Source organism: Poecilia formosa, unplaced genomic scaffold, assembly GCF_000485575.1.
Source record: "Poecilia formosa unplaced genomic scaffold, Poecilia_formosa-5.1.2 Scaffold149, whole genome shotgun sequence".
In the NCBI taxonomy this organism is placed as follows: Eukaryota; Metazoa; Chordata; class Actinopteri; order Cyprinodontiformes; family Poeciliidae; genus Poecilia; species Poecilia formosa.
The window spans coordinates 1,405,815-1,421,875 of NW_006800088.1; the positions used below are offsets into that span (position 1 = coordinate 1,405,815).

At 39.4% G+C, this 16,061-nt stretch overlaps 3 protein-coding genes across 7 annotated transcripts; 2 read left to right on the top strand and 1 right to left on the bottom strand.

The window, feature by feature from the left end:
• Nucleotides 1-1,324: 1,324 nt before the first annotated feature.
• homezb (homeobox and leucine zipper encoding b) lies at nucleotides 1,325-4,143 on the top strand. 3 transcript variants are annotated; one of them, XM_016677186.1, is made up of 2 exons: nucleotides 1,325-1,469; nucleotides 2,440-4,143. In XM_016677186.1, the coding sequence occupies exon 2, from the start codon at nucleotides 2,456-2,458 to the stop codon at nucleotides 3,842-3,844; it is 1,389 nt and encodes a 462-aa protein (XP_016532672.1). In that variant the 5' UTR covers nucleotides 1,325-1,469; nucleotides 2,440-2,455; the 3' UTR covers nucleotides 3,845-4,143. The 3 variants fall into 3 exon arrangements, with proteins under 3 accessions (XP_016532672.1, XP_007563730.1, XP_016532673.1); XM_007563668.2 differs by having other exon boundaries at nucleotides 1,326-1,472; nucleotides 2,444-4,143; XM_016677187.1 differs by lacking the exon at nucleotides 1,325-1,469 and adding an exon at nucleotides 2,195-2,292 and having other exon boundaries at nucleotides 2,444-4,143.
• Nucleotides 4,144-4,479: 336 nt separating this feature from the next.
• On the bottom strand, nucleotides 4,480-8,086 carry cideb (cell death inducing DFFA like effector b). The gene is made up of 5 exons (XM_007563669.2): nucleotides 7,116-8,086; nucleotides 6,758-6,872; nucleotides 6,181-6,339; nucleotides 5,878-6,062; nucleotides 4,480-5,269 (listed from the first exon to the last, which is right to left on the bottom strand). The coding sequence occupies exons 1-5, from the start codon at nucleotides 7,277-7,279 to the stop codon at nucleotides 5,128-5,130; spliced, it is 765 nt and encodes a 254-aa protein (XP_007563731.2). The 5' UTR covers nucleotides 7,280-8,086; the 3' UTR covers nucleotides 4,480-5,127.
• Nucleotides 8,087-8,204: 118 nt separating this feature from the next.
• tinf2 (TERF1 (TRF1)-interacting nuclear factor 2) lies at nucleotides 8,205-15,540 on the top strand. 3 transcript variants are annotated; one of them, XM_016677185.1, is made up of 11 exons: nucleotides 8,205-8,709; nucleotides 9,669-9,871; nucleotides 9,959-10,060; nucleotides 10,623-10,718; nucleotides 10,803-10,913; nucleotides 11,000-11,123; nucleotides 11,887-12,610; nucleotides 13,937-13,995; nucleotides 14,113-14,186; nucleotides 14,399-14,458; nucleotides 15,088-15,150. In XM_016677185.1, exons 1-10 carry the CDS (start codon nucleotides 8,682-8,684, stop codon nucleotides 14,447-14,449), a joined length of 1,572 nt encoding a protein of 523 aa, XP_016532671.1. In that variant the 5' UTR covers nucleotides 8,205-8,681; the 3' UTR covers nucleotides 14,450-14,458; nucleotides 15,088-15,150. The 3 variants fall into 3 exon arrangements, with proteins under 3 accessions (XP_016532671.1, XP_007563733.1, XP_007563732.1); XM_007563671.2 differs by lacking the exon at nucleotides 14,399-14,458 and having other exon boundaries at nucleotides 8,208-8,496; nucleotides 8,664-8,709; nucleotides 15,090-15,540; XM_007563670.2 differs by lacking the exon at nucleotides 14,399-14,458 and having other exon boundaries at nucleotides 8,209-8,709; nucleotides 15,090-15,540.
• The last annotated feature ends 521 nt before the right edge of the window (nucleotides 15,541-16,061 follow it).

Consider the following 16,061-nt stretch of genomic DNA (forward strand, 5'->3'; position numbering starts at 1 on the left):
AGGTCTTCATGTTGTGAAGGCGGTGCTGGTCTTCAATGGCGCAGGAAACGCACACACAGGTCTTATCATCCAGGCAGTAGTACTCCAGGAGCTTCTCATGCTGGGGACATTTGGTGTTCCCATCTATAGCCATGGGCTCAGTCAGAGGATGAGTCTGCAGTAACACAGGTGTGGTGAGGTGGGCCTGCAAGTGCTGGACACACATGGAGATCTCACATTTCATGCAGGTCTTCCGTGCCGGTTTCCTGTCCTCTGTACACATGTCGCACAGAATGCTGGATGAATCTTTCTGAACTTCGTCAGACATGTTCACAAGAAGATACTCAAACGAGCTGTTCGAAGCAATATCTGGAAGCAAGTGTTCTCAAATAAGTTAATGTGTAACTCCTCTAGTTATGTCATCAGCTCTTTTATTTCCTGGCTAATGATCCACCCACACTGATAAAGAAAATTTATTGTTTAACAACAGTACAAAAGAACAATGGTGCCAATAAATAAAAAATGACTTACAGTTCTTATCTATGTGGAATAGTAAACAACATACTGCAGATGTACATTTAGTTAAAAGTAAAGCACTGTATATGATTTTTGTTTTTACTGAAACCATTTAGAAAAGAATATAATATAATATAATTTAACATTCTGGAGGTCTAACACAGTGTCTAGCAAAACTATTAATACCTCTTCATATTTTTTCACCTGTACAGCCACAAGCCTCATTGTGTCTGATTAGGATTTTATGTAACAGTCCGACACAAGGTATTGCATGTTGTGAAATGTGACCAGAACCCCTTCTTCCACAGGTTTCTGTGGCCTGGCTTGTCACAAACTGCAGACGGGACTTCTCATGACTTCCTTTCAACAATGACTTTTTTCTTACCACTCTTCCATGAAAGACGTGGTTGTAGAGCTTAAGTATGTAACTTCAGAAGGAAATAGTTGTAGGGTTTTATCAGAGTATCTTTTCATTTGCAAAATGTTTGACAATCTTGTGTCCATCTGAACTGTTACATAAAATAAAGTAAAAAGTAAATTTTTTGGGGGGAAAAACACAAGGGGTTTGAATGTTTTTCCAGTCACTAGCCTGTAGATTGAAGAGTTTCACCAATTTAAACTTAATTTTTAGAAGACCAACTTCTACAGTGTTAAATACGGGTTAAAGAAGTCAGTACTTATATTTATAATGAAATTGTGACATTAACTGTTTGATGTTGCAGAGAACTAACCATAAGAATTTTTCCTCCTTTGATGTTTTTTTTTTTTTTTTTTTTAATGCTTCTTTTAAGCGAAAATTACAACGTGAGCAGCACTACCTCACTTGATTTCGCGTCTGGTGAGAAGACATCCCAGTTGCTGTTGATCATGTGGTGGCTCTAAGGTGGCTTAAAAGATTAGCAGGAGCTAAAGGACATATTTTCCCACTTTAGTTTGACCCGGTTGAAGGAAGTAGAAAATCCAACCTAAAACAAAAGGTAAGATCAACATTTTGTGTTCTATTGTTCTATAAAGGTGAGCAGGTAATGCTGGGAGACTCAAATTTTAACTGGAGAGCCGTTAGTGGCTAAAGCTAACGAGGCTTCGGCTAGCTAAAATGATACTTGAAATACGCCCGCGCTCAAGCTAACAGGCTAACGGATTAACTGAAATATGCGATGTTGTAGAAAGTTATGAATAATTAACACGATGTTGGTTCAATTAGCGTTGTTTTTAGGATAAACACAGCGGTCAAAAACAACATAATTAATTATTGAAGCAAACTACTATTCAATTTCTTCTCTCTCTCTTCGCCATTGTACTTATAATCCCAATTTACTTTTGGTGGGTAGATATTAAACCCTTCTGCTTCTCGTCCTCAGCTATACGTTTCAATATCAATATACAGGTTTCCTTATAGTCTGGGAGTCTCAAATCTGATTTTGACATTTTTCTGGCTTCCATGTGCATGGAAATAACGTGTTCTTAATGCACTCGCTAAAAGTTAACTTTTAAACTTAACTTTTCAGAACTCAAAGTAAAAATATATCTATGAATTTATTTTTTATTTCAAATTTACTTGTACTCCCGACCCCTCTAGGAATAAGGGTGTAAAGAAGATGGATGGAATGGAATTTACTTGTAGTACAGACGAGTGTTGAAGAACACAAAAGTGAGCAAAAACATTCAAAAAGATGCTGAAACATAAATATTTCACATTGTAATTTTCTCTTAAAATTAGCCGTCTCCTTTACCACATGAGTACAGGCTGACATTGCTAAAGGTCATTACGCAGACTAGACTGTGAACTGTGCAAAGGTTGGTCTGTCTCATAAACAATTTGAGCAGTGAATGTGCTTCGGACAACTAGAGTCAGATTGATTTTGCCCACTGATTCTCTAAAATGGTAAACTCAAATTAGTTCACATTCTGTATGTTTCTAATCTCTCTGTTTGTCTACTTTGCATAGAAGTTGACTACGATGAGGCAACTCGCTGACAGAACGAACATCAAACCCATACAGACTCCCAGTTCTCTTGAAGGCAGCCAGTCGGCGTTGGGCATCGCAGTGCCTCTGTGGAGCCCCCGCATCTGTCTCCCCCTGCTCTCTGAGGATAAAAGGGTGTTGTGGGTTCATGCAAATGAGGTTAACGTGCAGACAGATAAAGTGGCGGAGCTCGAAAGTGCCTTTAGCAGGTCCCCCTATCTGACACGCAAACAGACTAATGCTCTAGCCCAGCGCTGCTCCCTGCATCCAGACCAGGTGAAGGTGTGGTTCATAGCGCAGAGGCTCCGCTACGGCATCAGCTGGGACTACAAAGACATCAGGGAGATCTGGAACAAGTTGAATTCCAATCGCAAAGATGAGGAAGGAGATGAGGAGTTCCAAGACTTGGTCAAGGATGACCAAGTAAAGAGCAAGAAGACGTCTTTGATGGAACGAAAAGTGAATTGGAATATGGAGCAGGAGAGACCGACGGAAAAAGAAACGGGCAGAAGAGCGATGGAGAACGAAGCCGCCACTCCAGAAAAGCTCAGAAGACAGGCAGTCATGTCAAACAGGAGAAGGAAAAGAATGAAACGAGATGTCGAGTGGATCACCGATCAAGCAGAAGAACTAGGAGCGAAAATGGATACATCTGAGAATGAGGAGCAAACATCCAGCACATGGGGAGGAGCATATGTCTCCAAGATAAAAAGAAGAGCACACACAAAACTGATCTCCAGCCCAGTTAAAAACGCCTACGAGAATCTTCTTGTCGAGGCTGAAATCCCATTTGTTGACTTCTCTTCCGTCGTTCTCCAGCCTCAAGCCCAAACCTCTACCGCCGTTCCCGTAACAGAGAGCCAGTCAGACCTGCAGGGCAGAAGGATGACTTCGCTGAAGAGCAGCTTGGAGGAGAACGCCGACGCACTGGCTTGTCTGGAGGAAGCTCTGTCTTCTGAACCGCCAAAGGAAAACAGTGTCGTCTCCGAAGTGGACGAACTAAAGGAGCTCGTTAAGGCCGAAAACAACTTTCTTACTGCCAGCAGTCCGACCGCTGGGAACAGCCAGGAGGAAGTTCTCTTGGCAGAAGGGGCAGTGCTGCGTCCCCGCAGCAGACTGAAGACGCAGTCTCAGCTGCTGATGCTGAGGAGGGCCTTCCTGGAGTTCCAGTACCCCGACGCCGAGCAGTACAGCATGCTGACCAGGCTGGTGGGCATACAGCGCCACCATCTGGTGCAGTGGTTCGGTGACCGGCGTTACTCAATAAAAAAATCCAAACCTCGCTGGATGACGGAGGAGCAGTACAACGAGATACTGGCCAACATCAGGTACCGGCAATACAAAAGCATCCTGGTAAAGGGACTGCTGGAAGAAACTGAATGACGGCGCGGCCTGGATTATTGCAGGCTGAGAAGGAAAGTGCAAAAGAAGCCTTTTCTGACACATGAGCAGTTTGTTCTGTTGGGTTTTTATTGAAGGACTTGAGAAAAAGATTTCCATCAGGTTCTTTAAATCTTTGTTTTGTTCTTATACTTTCAGTTTTTGTGGCCGGCTTTGTTTGTGTTGAAATGCTGCAGCTGAGGTGCAACTTTATGTTAGTGAGCTTGTTTGAGCTGTAAATTTAATTTTATTTTTTTATATATATATACACTAATTAAAGTAAAAGTCCTTTTGAATAAAAACCCCTAAATGGTGATTGTTCTTTTCCAACTCAAAATTATTTATACATTCCCTTCTGAACACGGCAGAAATGTAGGTATATTTTATTAAATGACACATAACCTTAATGTTTCTTAATCCCCGATGTAAATCCAACTACACGGTTAGGATAACAAAAAAACATTCAGATTATCTCAATGTCAGAATAAGAACAGAGCAAAAAATTATTTAGGGATTTGTTAACATTAAAGTCTCATCCTAAATGTATGAGACTTTAAATCCCTACCGAACCAAGAGGACCTGGTTCGGTAAACCAGGCCCTCTTGGTCTGGTTTACCGAGATAACATTTTGACTAAAGTGAATTAAAGATTTAATCAGTTACTTGCATATATTTACCATACACATATTTTTGATTAATTTATATGAATGTTAACATTTTTAATTTGGTAAATTGACCTAAAGCATCACATTTCTAAAAAAAAATTATTTGACAGATTGCTGGAATAATTGGCCATATACAAGAAACATTTACAAAGAAAATCAATTTTTTTAAAAATAGGACATTTCAAATATATTACATAAATATATTGCACAAAATAATTTCCAAAACAATAACAATGATGTAGCATTTATTTTCTTATTAAGCTACATAGTGCTGCTCTGACTGTTGCTTTTTTCCCCCTCCCTCCAACCTGTTTTTCACTTTTAGGCTTAAGAAATACTGTCATGCCACAAATCATTGTAAATGATGTAGTCAACATGCAGGCCTCAAAAGATCCCTGAGGTCAAACACCAAGGTCTTGTTGTTTCAATCATAAACAACACCTTCAAGATATTCTAAAAGAATGAATACTCACTCATTAAAAATACAAAATTATGCATCCGTTGATATTGTGTGGTTGTTTCAGATTCCCTTAAGGAGGAAATCATATTTGTAAAACTGTTAACCAGTTAAATGTCCAATTGTAGGGGAAAAGTCAAAACATTTTCATTGTGGGTCAGGGTTTTAATGCCAGGTGGCTGCGTACTCGGCCCTCTGCGGCTGCCAGAGCTCAGTGCCTTCGATGACGCGGCGGATCATGGATGCAGAGGTGATAAGCAGGTGCCCAGCGGCCTGAAGGAGGGTGGAGGCGAGACGCAGCACTTCCCTGAAAACACGACCATCGTCATACAGTTAACAGCTTCAGGTTGCTCACTAAAGTACATGTAAGATTTGTACGAGCCTGAGAAAGTCTAACCACAGATGTAGCTTTGGGACGTCAACAAAAATCTAATTTGAGTATCCTAACACCTAGAGAACAAGCTCAATTTTGAAATTAATAACTCTCAGAAAAGTGCTATGTATAAAAACATTCAAGCATTTCATATCTTAGAAACACAATGATAAGCTTTTTTGTTACACAGAAAAGGTAAGGTGAAAAGTCTATTGCTCTTACAGAAAAAGTCAATATAATTATTCTTAACGTTTCAACATCTGGGTTTAATCAGCTAATGTTAAAAAATACATACATTATTTCTAAGCTGTCGGTCACAACCTTTGGATTGATCTTCATAACCTTTTGAGAGCTATTGAGAACAATTTTATGAGCTAACAAAAAAAGCATTACCCACACCAAGAAAGGTATTTTATGAATTAGGGAAATAAAAAAATTCCACTGTAATTTTCTTTAAATAAATGATCCCAACACCCTTTTTTATGTTTGGAAAGATTTACCAGTGAGGAGGTGCCACTTCATAACATCCGTGACCCACTTACCTGAGGACCTTCTTGGGCCCCAGACACTGAAAGTCGGCGCTCACAGAGTACAGGCCTTGGAATGTGGCCTTCACACTCAGCGAGCCAAACACATCCTTGGGGCTTATCTTGTAAAGGTCAAAGGTGACTCGTGCTATGTCTCTGCCTGTGCGAGGCTTGTCGTGGTTTTTAAGCACAACTGCTCCCTGTGGAGACAGAAACCATGGATCAAACCCAAAAGTGATGTTGCCGATGGAGGGAAAAAAAAATCAAACCTAGCATATAAAGAGATACTAGGAGCCTCTAGAAAGGCGTCTGACTTACCGCTTGCGGTTTCCATGTCTGTCCTGGCTCCAGGGCCATGAGCACAGTGTTGTCCGGTAAGGTCATGAGGAACTCATCAGAGTCTACTTCTGTACCGTCCTCCTCACAAACCAGGTACACGGATGCTGCAGAAATGGTCAGCAACAAAGCCTGGCACACCTAACAGACGGTATTATAACTCTCAGTTAGGAAGAACTTAACGCTGAGGTTCAGTTTAATCATCACCAAAAATCCTGAAAATATAAACTGTGAATACCAACCGGGATGCACAATTGTGTTTAAGCCAGGCAGGGAAACTACATTCAAATCCGCTGAAATATTTTAAAAACTGGCTCACAGCTGCAGCTGAGAGTCAGATGAAGTTGTGTGTTCAGTGTGTTACTCTGGCTTAAATGTAGACTTAATATATATCTGCATAAATATATTGAAAGAACACATGTCCTAACATTTTCACAAAACTGCATGTCGTAGTTGAAGCAAATCATTTATTTTAGGTTCATTTAAGTCTAAAGCCTTTCTTTAGCTCTTAATTTCATCATAATTCATGCTGTTATTAGGAAACTGATGTTGTTCTCACCCTCTCTTTCAGCTCCTCCAGGGTTCCTGCAGTGATCCCTTTCTTGGTCTCCCTTCTGTTGCAGCAGATTCTGAAAGGTCGCTGGGGCGGGGACCAGACCCGTTTGGTCACAGACCTGACAATAAATCAGGGAGGGAAGCAAACAAATCATGTTAATGTTGTTGTTGTTTTACCCCAGGTACTCACATTTTGACTTTATATAATAAAAAAGCAAAGATCTTTTTTTAATCACACATAATGTCCGACTCTGATCTCCCAGTAAATCCGAGTATAAGGCATCAATCAGTATTTCTTATTGATTGATGCCTTATATGGCATCAATCAATAAGAAACAAGTCAAAGTAGAGTTTCAACTTACTTGAAGAATGACGACGTTGAATCCATTCTCCTCTCTTTCCTCCTCTCTCTTCTTGCTTGTCGGGTGTTTTGGTGTGACAAAGTGTCTCTGTGTGACCCATGAGCTGGACTTTGCCTCAAACCGGTCGATAATGCAAAAGCAGAACAGAGAAGGGCAAAGTTCATGGTGGCTGTGACTAAGTCAAGCAGGTCATAATACCTCTGATAACTGATATGGGAGGGTAAGGCTAATCAACTCTTACAATTTTTTTGTTTAAATGAACATTTGATAGAAGAATCCCTTTTATGTGGACAAACAGACTTCGGTTTTAGTTTGTTTTTCGTCAAATTCAGCTGCCATGTAATTTGTATTTATTAACACGTCATATCTCAAAGTAATCTGATAAAAGTCTGCTTTTGCTGATACCTACATCAACACCTATATCCTGTTATGTGTCTGAAGATGATATTTTGACATAGGCAAATCACTTTTCATAGTCAGCACAACATTATAGATTTTAAATGTAAAAGAGAGACTTATGTTGGCGTCCAACAATTTTGCAATGTGGCCTTTGTGTTACTTGCTCTTCAGCGTATTTAGGTGTTCCCAAAATGTATTTATTAAAAACTATCAGAACATGTACGGCAAGCAAAAGTGAGACTAGGAGAAACCTTGGATTTAATATATTTTAATGTTTTCATTTTTATTATAGCTATCTGCCTTGCTTCTAGCCTACTTATGAAATGTTTATTATTCAAGTTGAGTAAAGCCTTAGAAACACCTGGCAAAAACGTCAATCAAAACCAAGGTAGAAAACTGTGAAAAGAAACATCTAAATCTCAACACATTTGTACCTTTATTTCCTGCTAATGTATGCACAATTATTCGTAATGATCTAGTTGAATTGGCTCGTAATACTTTTTATTCCTTCTTTTACCTCCCCACCAACCCACCTGCTAAACAAAGCAAAAAATCTACAGGTCAGTGAATAATAATAAAGAATAGACCCATTATGTCTTCTTTTTCTTGAAATTTATTGGTGGTAGCAAAAAAAAAAAAAAAAGTTAGGTGAACATTACAGCCACCAACCGGTAAACCCGTTATGTCTCTGAGTTATCATGCTGGTCTGGCGGGTGAAGTTACTACGTCATATCCTGAAAGTTATCTTGGGTGTGCTCATTTACCAAGCATTAGTTCCCACCCGAGCGGAGTTTGAAGTTTAGCCCATGTTTCGCATACAGAGCCAGGAAGCACCGCCCGTTCGGCACATTCGATGAGATTATTCAAACTGATACAACTACTTGAAGGCGGGAGGCAGAGAAGCGGAACTTTTGACAGAAACTTGTTCAGTTTGGCTCGTAACTGATTAACAACAAATAGCGCGGTTGTTGTTTCACGATAGGTACTTTAAATCCACCTGACACGGTTAAAGTTTGCACAGTTGTGTTTGCTGACTGAATTCGCTAACGTTCGTCGTTAGCTCTGCGCCAGTTTTCTACAGTAACTTGACACTGCTAAGCTAACTTTTATTAACGTCAGATATATATATATATATATATTTTTTTTTAGCTAAACGGATTCTCTGGGATGGCTACAAGAAAACCGAAAGAAAATGGTAAGTGGAAAACTGAACATTTGGACTTGCTAAATGTTTATCGCTCGCTAACGTTGATAAGCACTGTTGAAGTTTGTCAAAGTTAATGTTTTGGTAGTTCTGAATGGCTATAATACACTCTACTACAACTAATGGTTCTGTAAAAACCTCATAAGTTTGTTGGAAGATATCAGTGACGAAAGTGTCATGGAAACCATGGAGAACAGCAGATATGTCGGAGATAAAGTTATGGGGACGTTTAAAGCAGACAGCATATAGGTGCTCGAATTTTACGAGTATACTTCTACACACCTGAATCAAATCACTGGCTCATTAACAGCTTGACCGATTTCAAGAGTTGGAGAAGAGAGGTTTGTCTGTGCATTTCTTCAGTCTTAAGAAAAACCTGGCTCGACGGGGTCAAATACAAATGAGTGGCACACATTTAAGAGACAGAGGTTTAAAGAGGAGTGGCAAAAGCAAATGATGTGGCTGAGCAGTCCTTGCCAACAACCGATGGTTTCATCAAGGACATGTTGGTGTGAAATATCGTCTCTCCTGCTTGAACGTTGAGCTGTTACCATGTCATGACGGTATAATACAGCAACAATCTTCAGTCAGAGGCCTCTTCAGATTCGTTGCAAGGCTGATTGCTAGCAGAGATCCTTCCTTCTCACATTATCACCATCCACAATGACTCTTTGAAGATATGTGGGTGATATGAGTTAGAACAACGTTTACGTTTTTGTTTGGAGAAAAAAAAAAAATCTGAATTAGATTTTTTTTATTTGCTATAAAAATGTGCAAGGTTTTTCATCTACTTATCAATTTTGGCATGAAATTCTGATAAACTACTTTTTTTTTTTTTTAAAGTGCAAGGAGGGTTAAATTTGTTAAGTACTGTTAAGGGCATTAACCATTTGTTAAGGGCACTGAGGGTTTACAGTTTGACTTTATAAACCCTTTTGTTTCCTCTGCAGATGCCAGCCTTCCCTTTGCTGCTCTCCAGCTCTTGGCCCCTCCCGTCCGCCTGGTGTCGGCGGCACTCTGGAAGGTGCTGAAGCAGAGGGATGTGATGCAGTACGGGGTCGTGGAGGAGTTTGTGTCTTCGGCCTGTGAGACCGTTCCTGGCCTGCTTACCCTGCGACACCAGGGCAAGCTAGTGCTGGGCCTGAGAGCACGGGTGACTATTCACTGACGGATGAGTGGTAATTATAAATCTTCAGTTTAATACATTTCTTACTAATCCATTTTCCTTCTTTCTTGCCAGTTAATATTAGAGTTGTGTCTCAAACAGCCAGACGTTGACGTGATTGCACCACATCTGGAGAGGATCCGTGTTCCTGCTCCTCTTTCGTCTGGATCAGCTGTGGTAAAATGGAGACGGAGTTCAAATTTACATCAAAAATAAAAAAATTTCTGCTAATGGTTCGATTTAACTACATAACTACAACCAAGTGTAATCCAGCTTGGATTGCTTATTTGATTAAAAATGGGCATTATTTATTTAACTGAGTGAATTGAGTTGTGCAGAATTATAGAAGCAAATAAGTTGAACTGTTTTTGTAAACAAGGGAAATAAAATGAGCCCAGCTCATTCTACCTATAAAAAAGCAGCATAAAGGCAAAATGTACTTCAGCTACTCATTCAGGGAAGCACATATTCAGACTTGGTACCTCTAATAAACATTTTTTATGTTAATAATAAAAGTTAGTTGTTTTTAGACAATGCAAGCATATTTTTGCTCATCAGCACTTGTCTTGTCTTTTGACTTTTTTTGTTTGCTTGTAGAGAATTCTAATTTAAAGAAAAGAAAAACCCTAGTCTCAGTAAAAAAACCCAAAACAATAGTTTTTCAGGTTTTGTAGTTGTTTCTACTTTAATGGGTTGTTTTACATGAAAAACATGCACTTTGCGTTCCTTTGTCTTCCAGAAGAAGGATGTGAAAATTCAGAGAACGGTGGAAAGTTTCCATGTTTTTGTTCAAACGCTGCTAACAAATGAAGCGGAGAGAGAACATTTCTTTAAAGTGAGTATCCATCCACCAACGCCCCACTGCGTATAAACACCTGAAACGGTGAGCAGATGATTATCGATGTTTTTCCACTAACAGGAACAGTTCCCCACTGATTACGGCCCAAGGTTTGACCAGGAGCTGGAGAAGCTGTTGTGGGAATTTCTGATTCGCCTAGACCAGTTGCTCCCGGTTCCCAACCTAGCTCAGGTAGGCATCGACACACCCACGTTGACCTCTGGTGTTACCGTGTGCTGCTGTAGAGTAAAAACGACAGTAAAACGATGTGATTACAGACGGTGTCGTGGCTGTGTGACGCCCCGCCTGTCCTGGAGGAGTGTGCACAAGCAGCAACTCAGCCACAGCTTCTCAAGATCTTACTTCAACATCAGGCTTGTCTGGGTCACCTGGAGTCGGCAGGTAGGATCAGGAGCATTTGGGTTTATTGTTTTGTCCAACTGGATTGGAACGGAGGAGAGAGCATTTTATTTTTCCAAACAAATTAACCGAATTGGTTCTTGTATAGTTAAATGGATGTCTTCAAAAGGAGAAATGCAAAAGAAGAAAATGTATTTTTTTTATTTTTTTTAATGAATTTAGTTTTCAAAAAACTAAGACAATTGAATGTCCCATTCAATAAAAACACGGAACAATTTTAAATGGTTATTTCGATATTTGGGTTATTTTGTTTTTCCAACTCTCTGCTGGAGAGTTGTTTTTATAACCAGTGACACGCCCACTCCATGCAAAATAAAGACAAGCCTTACATTAATGTCACTGTTAAGAATAATTACTGCTCTACACTGTCAGGTCAGCTTGATATTATAGAAAGCTTTACAGGTGAACTCATGAAACTGAACTGATTTCTGTAAATTGACATGAATTTGATGTCTAACTGTGTTCCTACACCCTGGAAATGTATTGAATTTGTTTTGTGTAAGATTGGAATAACTGTATAAAGAAAATAATAAAAGACACAAGTCTTATCACTGGTCTTTTTAACCATCCATCTCTATCCATGTATCTTTCCATCCACAGTAACAGTTTTGCAGACGCTGTAGGAATCTGGTTTCAAGAACTCCTGAGATTTCATTCTTCAAATGTGGGGAATTTTGACTGGACAAAATACGTTGAAACTCTAAATCCTAACAGGACTTTTACTCTGTGTCGTTTCCGTTCGCAGCGTCTCTCCCTCCAAACATGGGCGACTCCATCCTGGCTTCTCTCTCTCTGCCGCCATCTGGAAAAGTCCCATCGGATCAGTCGACCGCCGAGCGGACAAACTGCTCAAGGCCAGGGGCGACCACGCCGTTGGTCACACCCGTAATCGGACTCATTTCTGACGCCGACGTTCCAGCCAGGGAAAAAACCTCGCAAGGCAGTGAGAAATCCAACTCGAAAGACTCAGCAGACCATCAACGGGATCCAAATGCGAAATTCACCTTAGTCAAACGGAAACCCAAACCTGTTGGCGTGAGTTCCTCAAATGAAAGCAGAGGAAGGAAACGCAAGCTACCAGACACAGAAGAAAGTGACTCTGAGGAGGAAGTCATATCTGGGGAAAAAAGCATCAACGGGAACCAGAAAACCAAAGAAAAATCACAAACTTTACAAAACAACGGCTACAACAGAGAACTCCTAAATAGACATATAAGTAAGCTGGGCATCAAAAAGCTGCACCTGCCTGAAGATCCGTCCATTTGCTCTGTGTTTGCTTCCTGCCTGAGCAGCAATCCCAGAGTCGTTATCCGAAAACTGTCAGTTTCTTCTGCTAGCGTTAGCTTGTCTGGAGGAGGAGTGAAGTCCTTCTACAAGGAGCAGCAGCAGCAGAAGAAGAAGAAGTCCTCAACGTGGAAACAAGCAAGTGGCTGTCAAACGCCCGAAAGTCCTGGCCTGGATGACAAAGAGTAAGGTTTAAACAACAAGCTGCTAGTCGGCCTCCGGGAGTAAAACTTTGTTAATATCCGTTAAAATTACTTTTTCTATTCTGGGTTTTGTTTAGTGGCTGTTGATAATCTGTTATTGATCCATGTTGTTATCATTTGAATGTGATAGTCACACTTCAACGTAGCAATGAACCGAGTAATTGATTGGGTTTCTACTTTGTCCCGATGTCTGGAAATTTAAAACTTTGCTTTTCCAGTTTTCCAAATCTGGATAAGCTTGGAGAAAGGAAAACTGAGGATGTTATAATTTCCAAACTTCATTCAGTATTCTATCATCTGGAAGCTTACAAAAAAAACAACAGTTAAAAAGTAAGTCCTATAGCAGTTACTAATTAAATTGCATGTTTTATCTTTGAGGTGCAACAAGCAGAGCAAAGGACTAAAGAAAATGTTAGTATTTAGTGTAAAATAATCCATTTAAGTTTGAAAGGTCGCCATATATTTTGAAGTAACGCTGATTTGAATTGATCCAGATGCCAAAAACACAGAAATAACTCAAATCCTCTGTGAAATCTAAAGCATTATGTGAATATAGAAAGCATAAGTTCTATTTTAAATGTTTTCTACTCCACCGTCCAGAAGCGCATAAATAATCAACACAAAAGATCAAAACTGATTGATTAGGAACCAAAAACAACCTTTTAATTTTTTTTTATTTATGTATTTTTTTTAAGTCCATTGAATGCACCATTCTAAGCACTATCTGGTCAAGCTGACCACAACGTCTTTAAGTTTTTACTGGGAGAAAAAGATTTAGTTGGTCTTAGTTTCTGAGCTATAACCAGTTGTAAAGGAAAATGTTTTAATTCCTTTTAGTTTGGTTGCATTTATTCACACCTCCATCTCAAAAAGGTTTTGATTTGACCGTTTCTGTACATTTTCAGTGATGCAAGTAAAGCTCCGTAGCTTCGGGGCCGTTTCTCAGGCAGTTTCAGCTTTATTTTTCTAGAAACATTATTAATTGTTAGAAACATTTGCAACAGTTCAGTGGGATAATGTTCATGGTTCTGTTCTCTAAAAAAATCCCTGAAATGTACAGCTCTGCTTAAAGAACACTTTGCATGCAAACAGTTGTGAGGAGTCACTGACGTTTACGATCCTGGACATTTTAATGTTTGCTAAGAGTGTAAAACCTAATTAAATTAATCTGAAAAAAATAAAAATGTTCTTCATACTAGTTTCTTTGAGCTCATCTTTCTGTTAAATAACATAAATTAGATGAGTTTAAGTGCGCTATTTTGATTTTATTGATTTTTTTTTTTGACCAAGCCTTTGTTTGTTTGGCAGAAATCAGCCGGTTTTATCCAGTGGGAACAGCTCTTCCTCCCAGCAGGGGACTCCTGCAGGTGATTTAACTCATTAAATGACTTCATTATGTGGGTGGAAAAATAACTGACTGGTTCCAGTACGTCTGGACCATCCATTGCCCTGCGTCATGTTTAACTCAGTATGTTTGTGTGTAGAAACCGTTTCTGTGTCGGGAGACGACTACGTAGCAGATTCTGAGGATGAGGCGTCAAAGAACTTCAAAGGGAGGGTATGTATGCACCAAATGATACAAATGAATGCATAGAAAGTACGATAAAATAAATGAATCAAAAATATTTGTATTTTTTTATTGTATAGTTCAAGTCTGACAAGTTTTATGCTTGTTTTTATATAAAGGTGCCAAAATGTCAACTTCTTTTTTTTTTTCTTCCACCTCAAAGTTTTAGTTTATAATTTTAGACAGTTTTTTGCGTCTTTTAGCTCACAGAAGACATATGTGTGCTGGAATGGCTATCCTGGTTCCTCAGATAGCTGTTTCCTTGGAAACCGAAAGGACGATTTATGAGGGGATAATTTGAGATGTTCAGTCAATTTTCTGTCTACCAATCCCTGAATACATCTTTTCACCCATTTCATTCTTTTCATTTATCCGACAGTCTTTGAATGCACCTGCAACATGTACATTTTTCTATGTGCTTGCATTTATTCTTTCTTTCATCCAGCAGTCTGTGTGTCTTTCCATCCACTTTCATCAGATTTTATCCATCTGTTAATTTCCCAAATCTCTCTGTCCATCAAGCTGGGTTTATCTATCCATTATTCCTTTCATTTATCGTTCTGCTCTAGTAATTATTCATCTGTGTTCATTTATCTGTCCATGAAATGGTTCTTTACCTGATCACCATTAAGCTTATTGATAACCTTTATGTTCAGGTTATCGGGAACTTCTGGAAACTGCATTGTGAAATAATAAAAATGTGAAGGAACACTTTTGTTTTTTTTAAACACTGAGGACTATTTTTAAAATCAAAATCCTTCATGAAAATATAAAATCTTTGAGTGTTCCTGTGTTTTTTTTTTTTTCTGGTATTTTATCAAGTTGTATATGTTCAAACACATAATTTCAAAGTCCTCACACGTCAATGTGTATCCTGTGCTCTACCTCCCCCAGCTGTTCATGAAGCGTTACTACAAGACCAAACACGGCACATACGTTCCCACCCTGAGGGAGTTCTGGAAACCCGGGACGACCCGACCAGACCTGCTGTCCGCTGGCAGCAAACCCAGGCGATAAGAGGGACATTCAGTGGTTTACAGCCTGGAAACTAAAACATTTCATGATGTGTGGAGTTTGGCTTTTATCCTACCTTCTGCTAAATACATTAAACTGTCTGAAATGCAGCTGTCACTGCAGTTTAGACAATTGCCAGCCAATAAAATTTGACGTTTTCTGCATGTTAAATGTGATCAGAATGCAAAAAGTAGAAAATACTGAAAGCATGCCTTCCACTAGAAAGATATGAATTTATAATTTTAGAAAAACTGCAAGTAATTATTAATCTTTAATTCAAATTTATTCGTAGGCCTGTTGCGATAAACAATAAATCAATTAATTGCACAATAAATTGAACCTATCGGCCTCATTTTAATTATCGGCTTTATCGTCTCTTCATGCCTTTTATTCTGTTTCTGACACTGAATGAACAAAGGCTCAGCTCCGGTGCTCTCCACTGACCCTCCCTTCCACATTTCCTTGTGAAATTCCTTTCCAGCGCACACTAAGAGTTGTCGGCCGACTGTCGGCCCATTTCCAAAACCTGAGAGACACATTAGCCGACTGAAATCCTAGGTATAACGGTTTGATCGGGTTCGTTGTGCCTTGTAGTGTCCAGCCACATGGGCACAAAATAATGGCTACAAGTCCAGTTAACTAATTTTAAAAGCGGGCATTAATCAATGCTTTACTAGAATCTACCTGTGATGAATGTGGCTAGAGTCAGCGTAAAGTCCTGACTGAATGAAAATCATAACCGTAACACACCACACACTGCAGGATGATCGGTTACGACATCACCAGCGACAATCTTAGATCGGCCAACGATCTAAGATTATCTTAAGGGAAAAATGGGGGCAAAAAATCGTG

What these genes read in the sequence shown, in the direction of transcription:
- homezb (XM_016677186.1), top strand. Translation starts at nt 2,456, where the DNA reads ATGAGGCAACTCGCTGACAGAACGAACATCAAACCCATACAGACTCCC.
- cideb (XM_007563669.2), bottom strand. Translation starts at nt 7,279, where the DNA reads ATGAACTTTGCCCTTCTCTGTTCTGCTTTTGCATTATCGACCGGTTTG. An exon ending in AGACATGGAAACCGCAAGCG is followed by an intron (nt 6,063 to 6,180) that starts GTAAGTCAGACG and finishes CTGTCTCCACAG; the next exon opens with GGAGCAGTTGTGCTTAAAAA. An exon ending in GGGCCCAAGAAGGTCCTCAG is followed by an intron (nt 5,270 to 5,877) that starts GTAAGTGGGTCA and finishes TCGTGTTTTCAG; the next exon opens with GGAAGTGCTGCGTCTCGCCT.
- tinf2 (XM_007563671.2), top strand. Translation starts at nt 8,682, where the DNA reads ATGGCTACAAGAAAACCGAAAGAAAATG. An exon ending in TTTCGTCTGGATCAGCTGTG is followed by an intron (nt 10,061 to 10,622) that starts GTAAAATGGAGA and finishes TTTGTCTTCCAG; the next exon opens with AAGAAGGATGTGAAAATTCA. An exon ending in CCAGCAGGGGACTCCTGCAG is followed by an intron (nt 13,996 to 14,112) that starts GTGATTTAACTC and finishes GTTTGTGTGTAG; the next exon opens with AAACCGTTTCTGTGTCGGGA.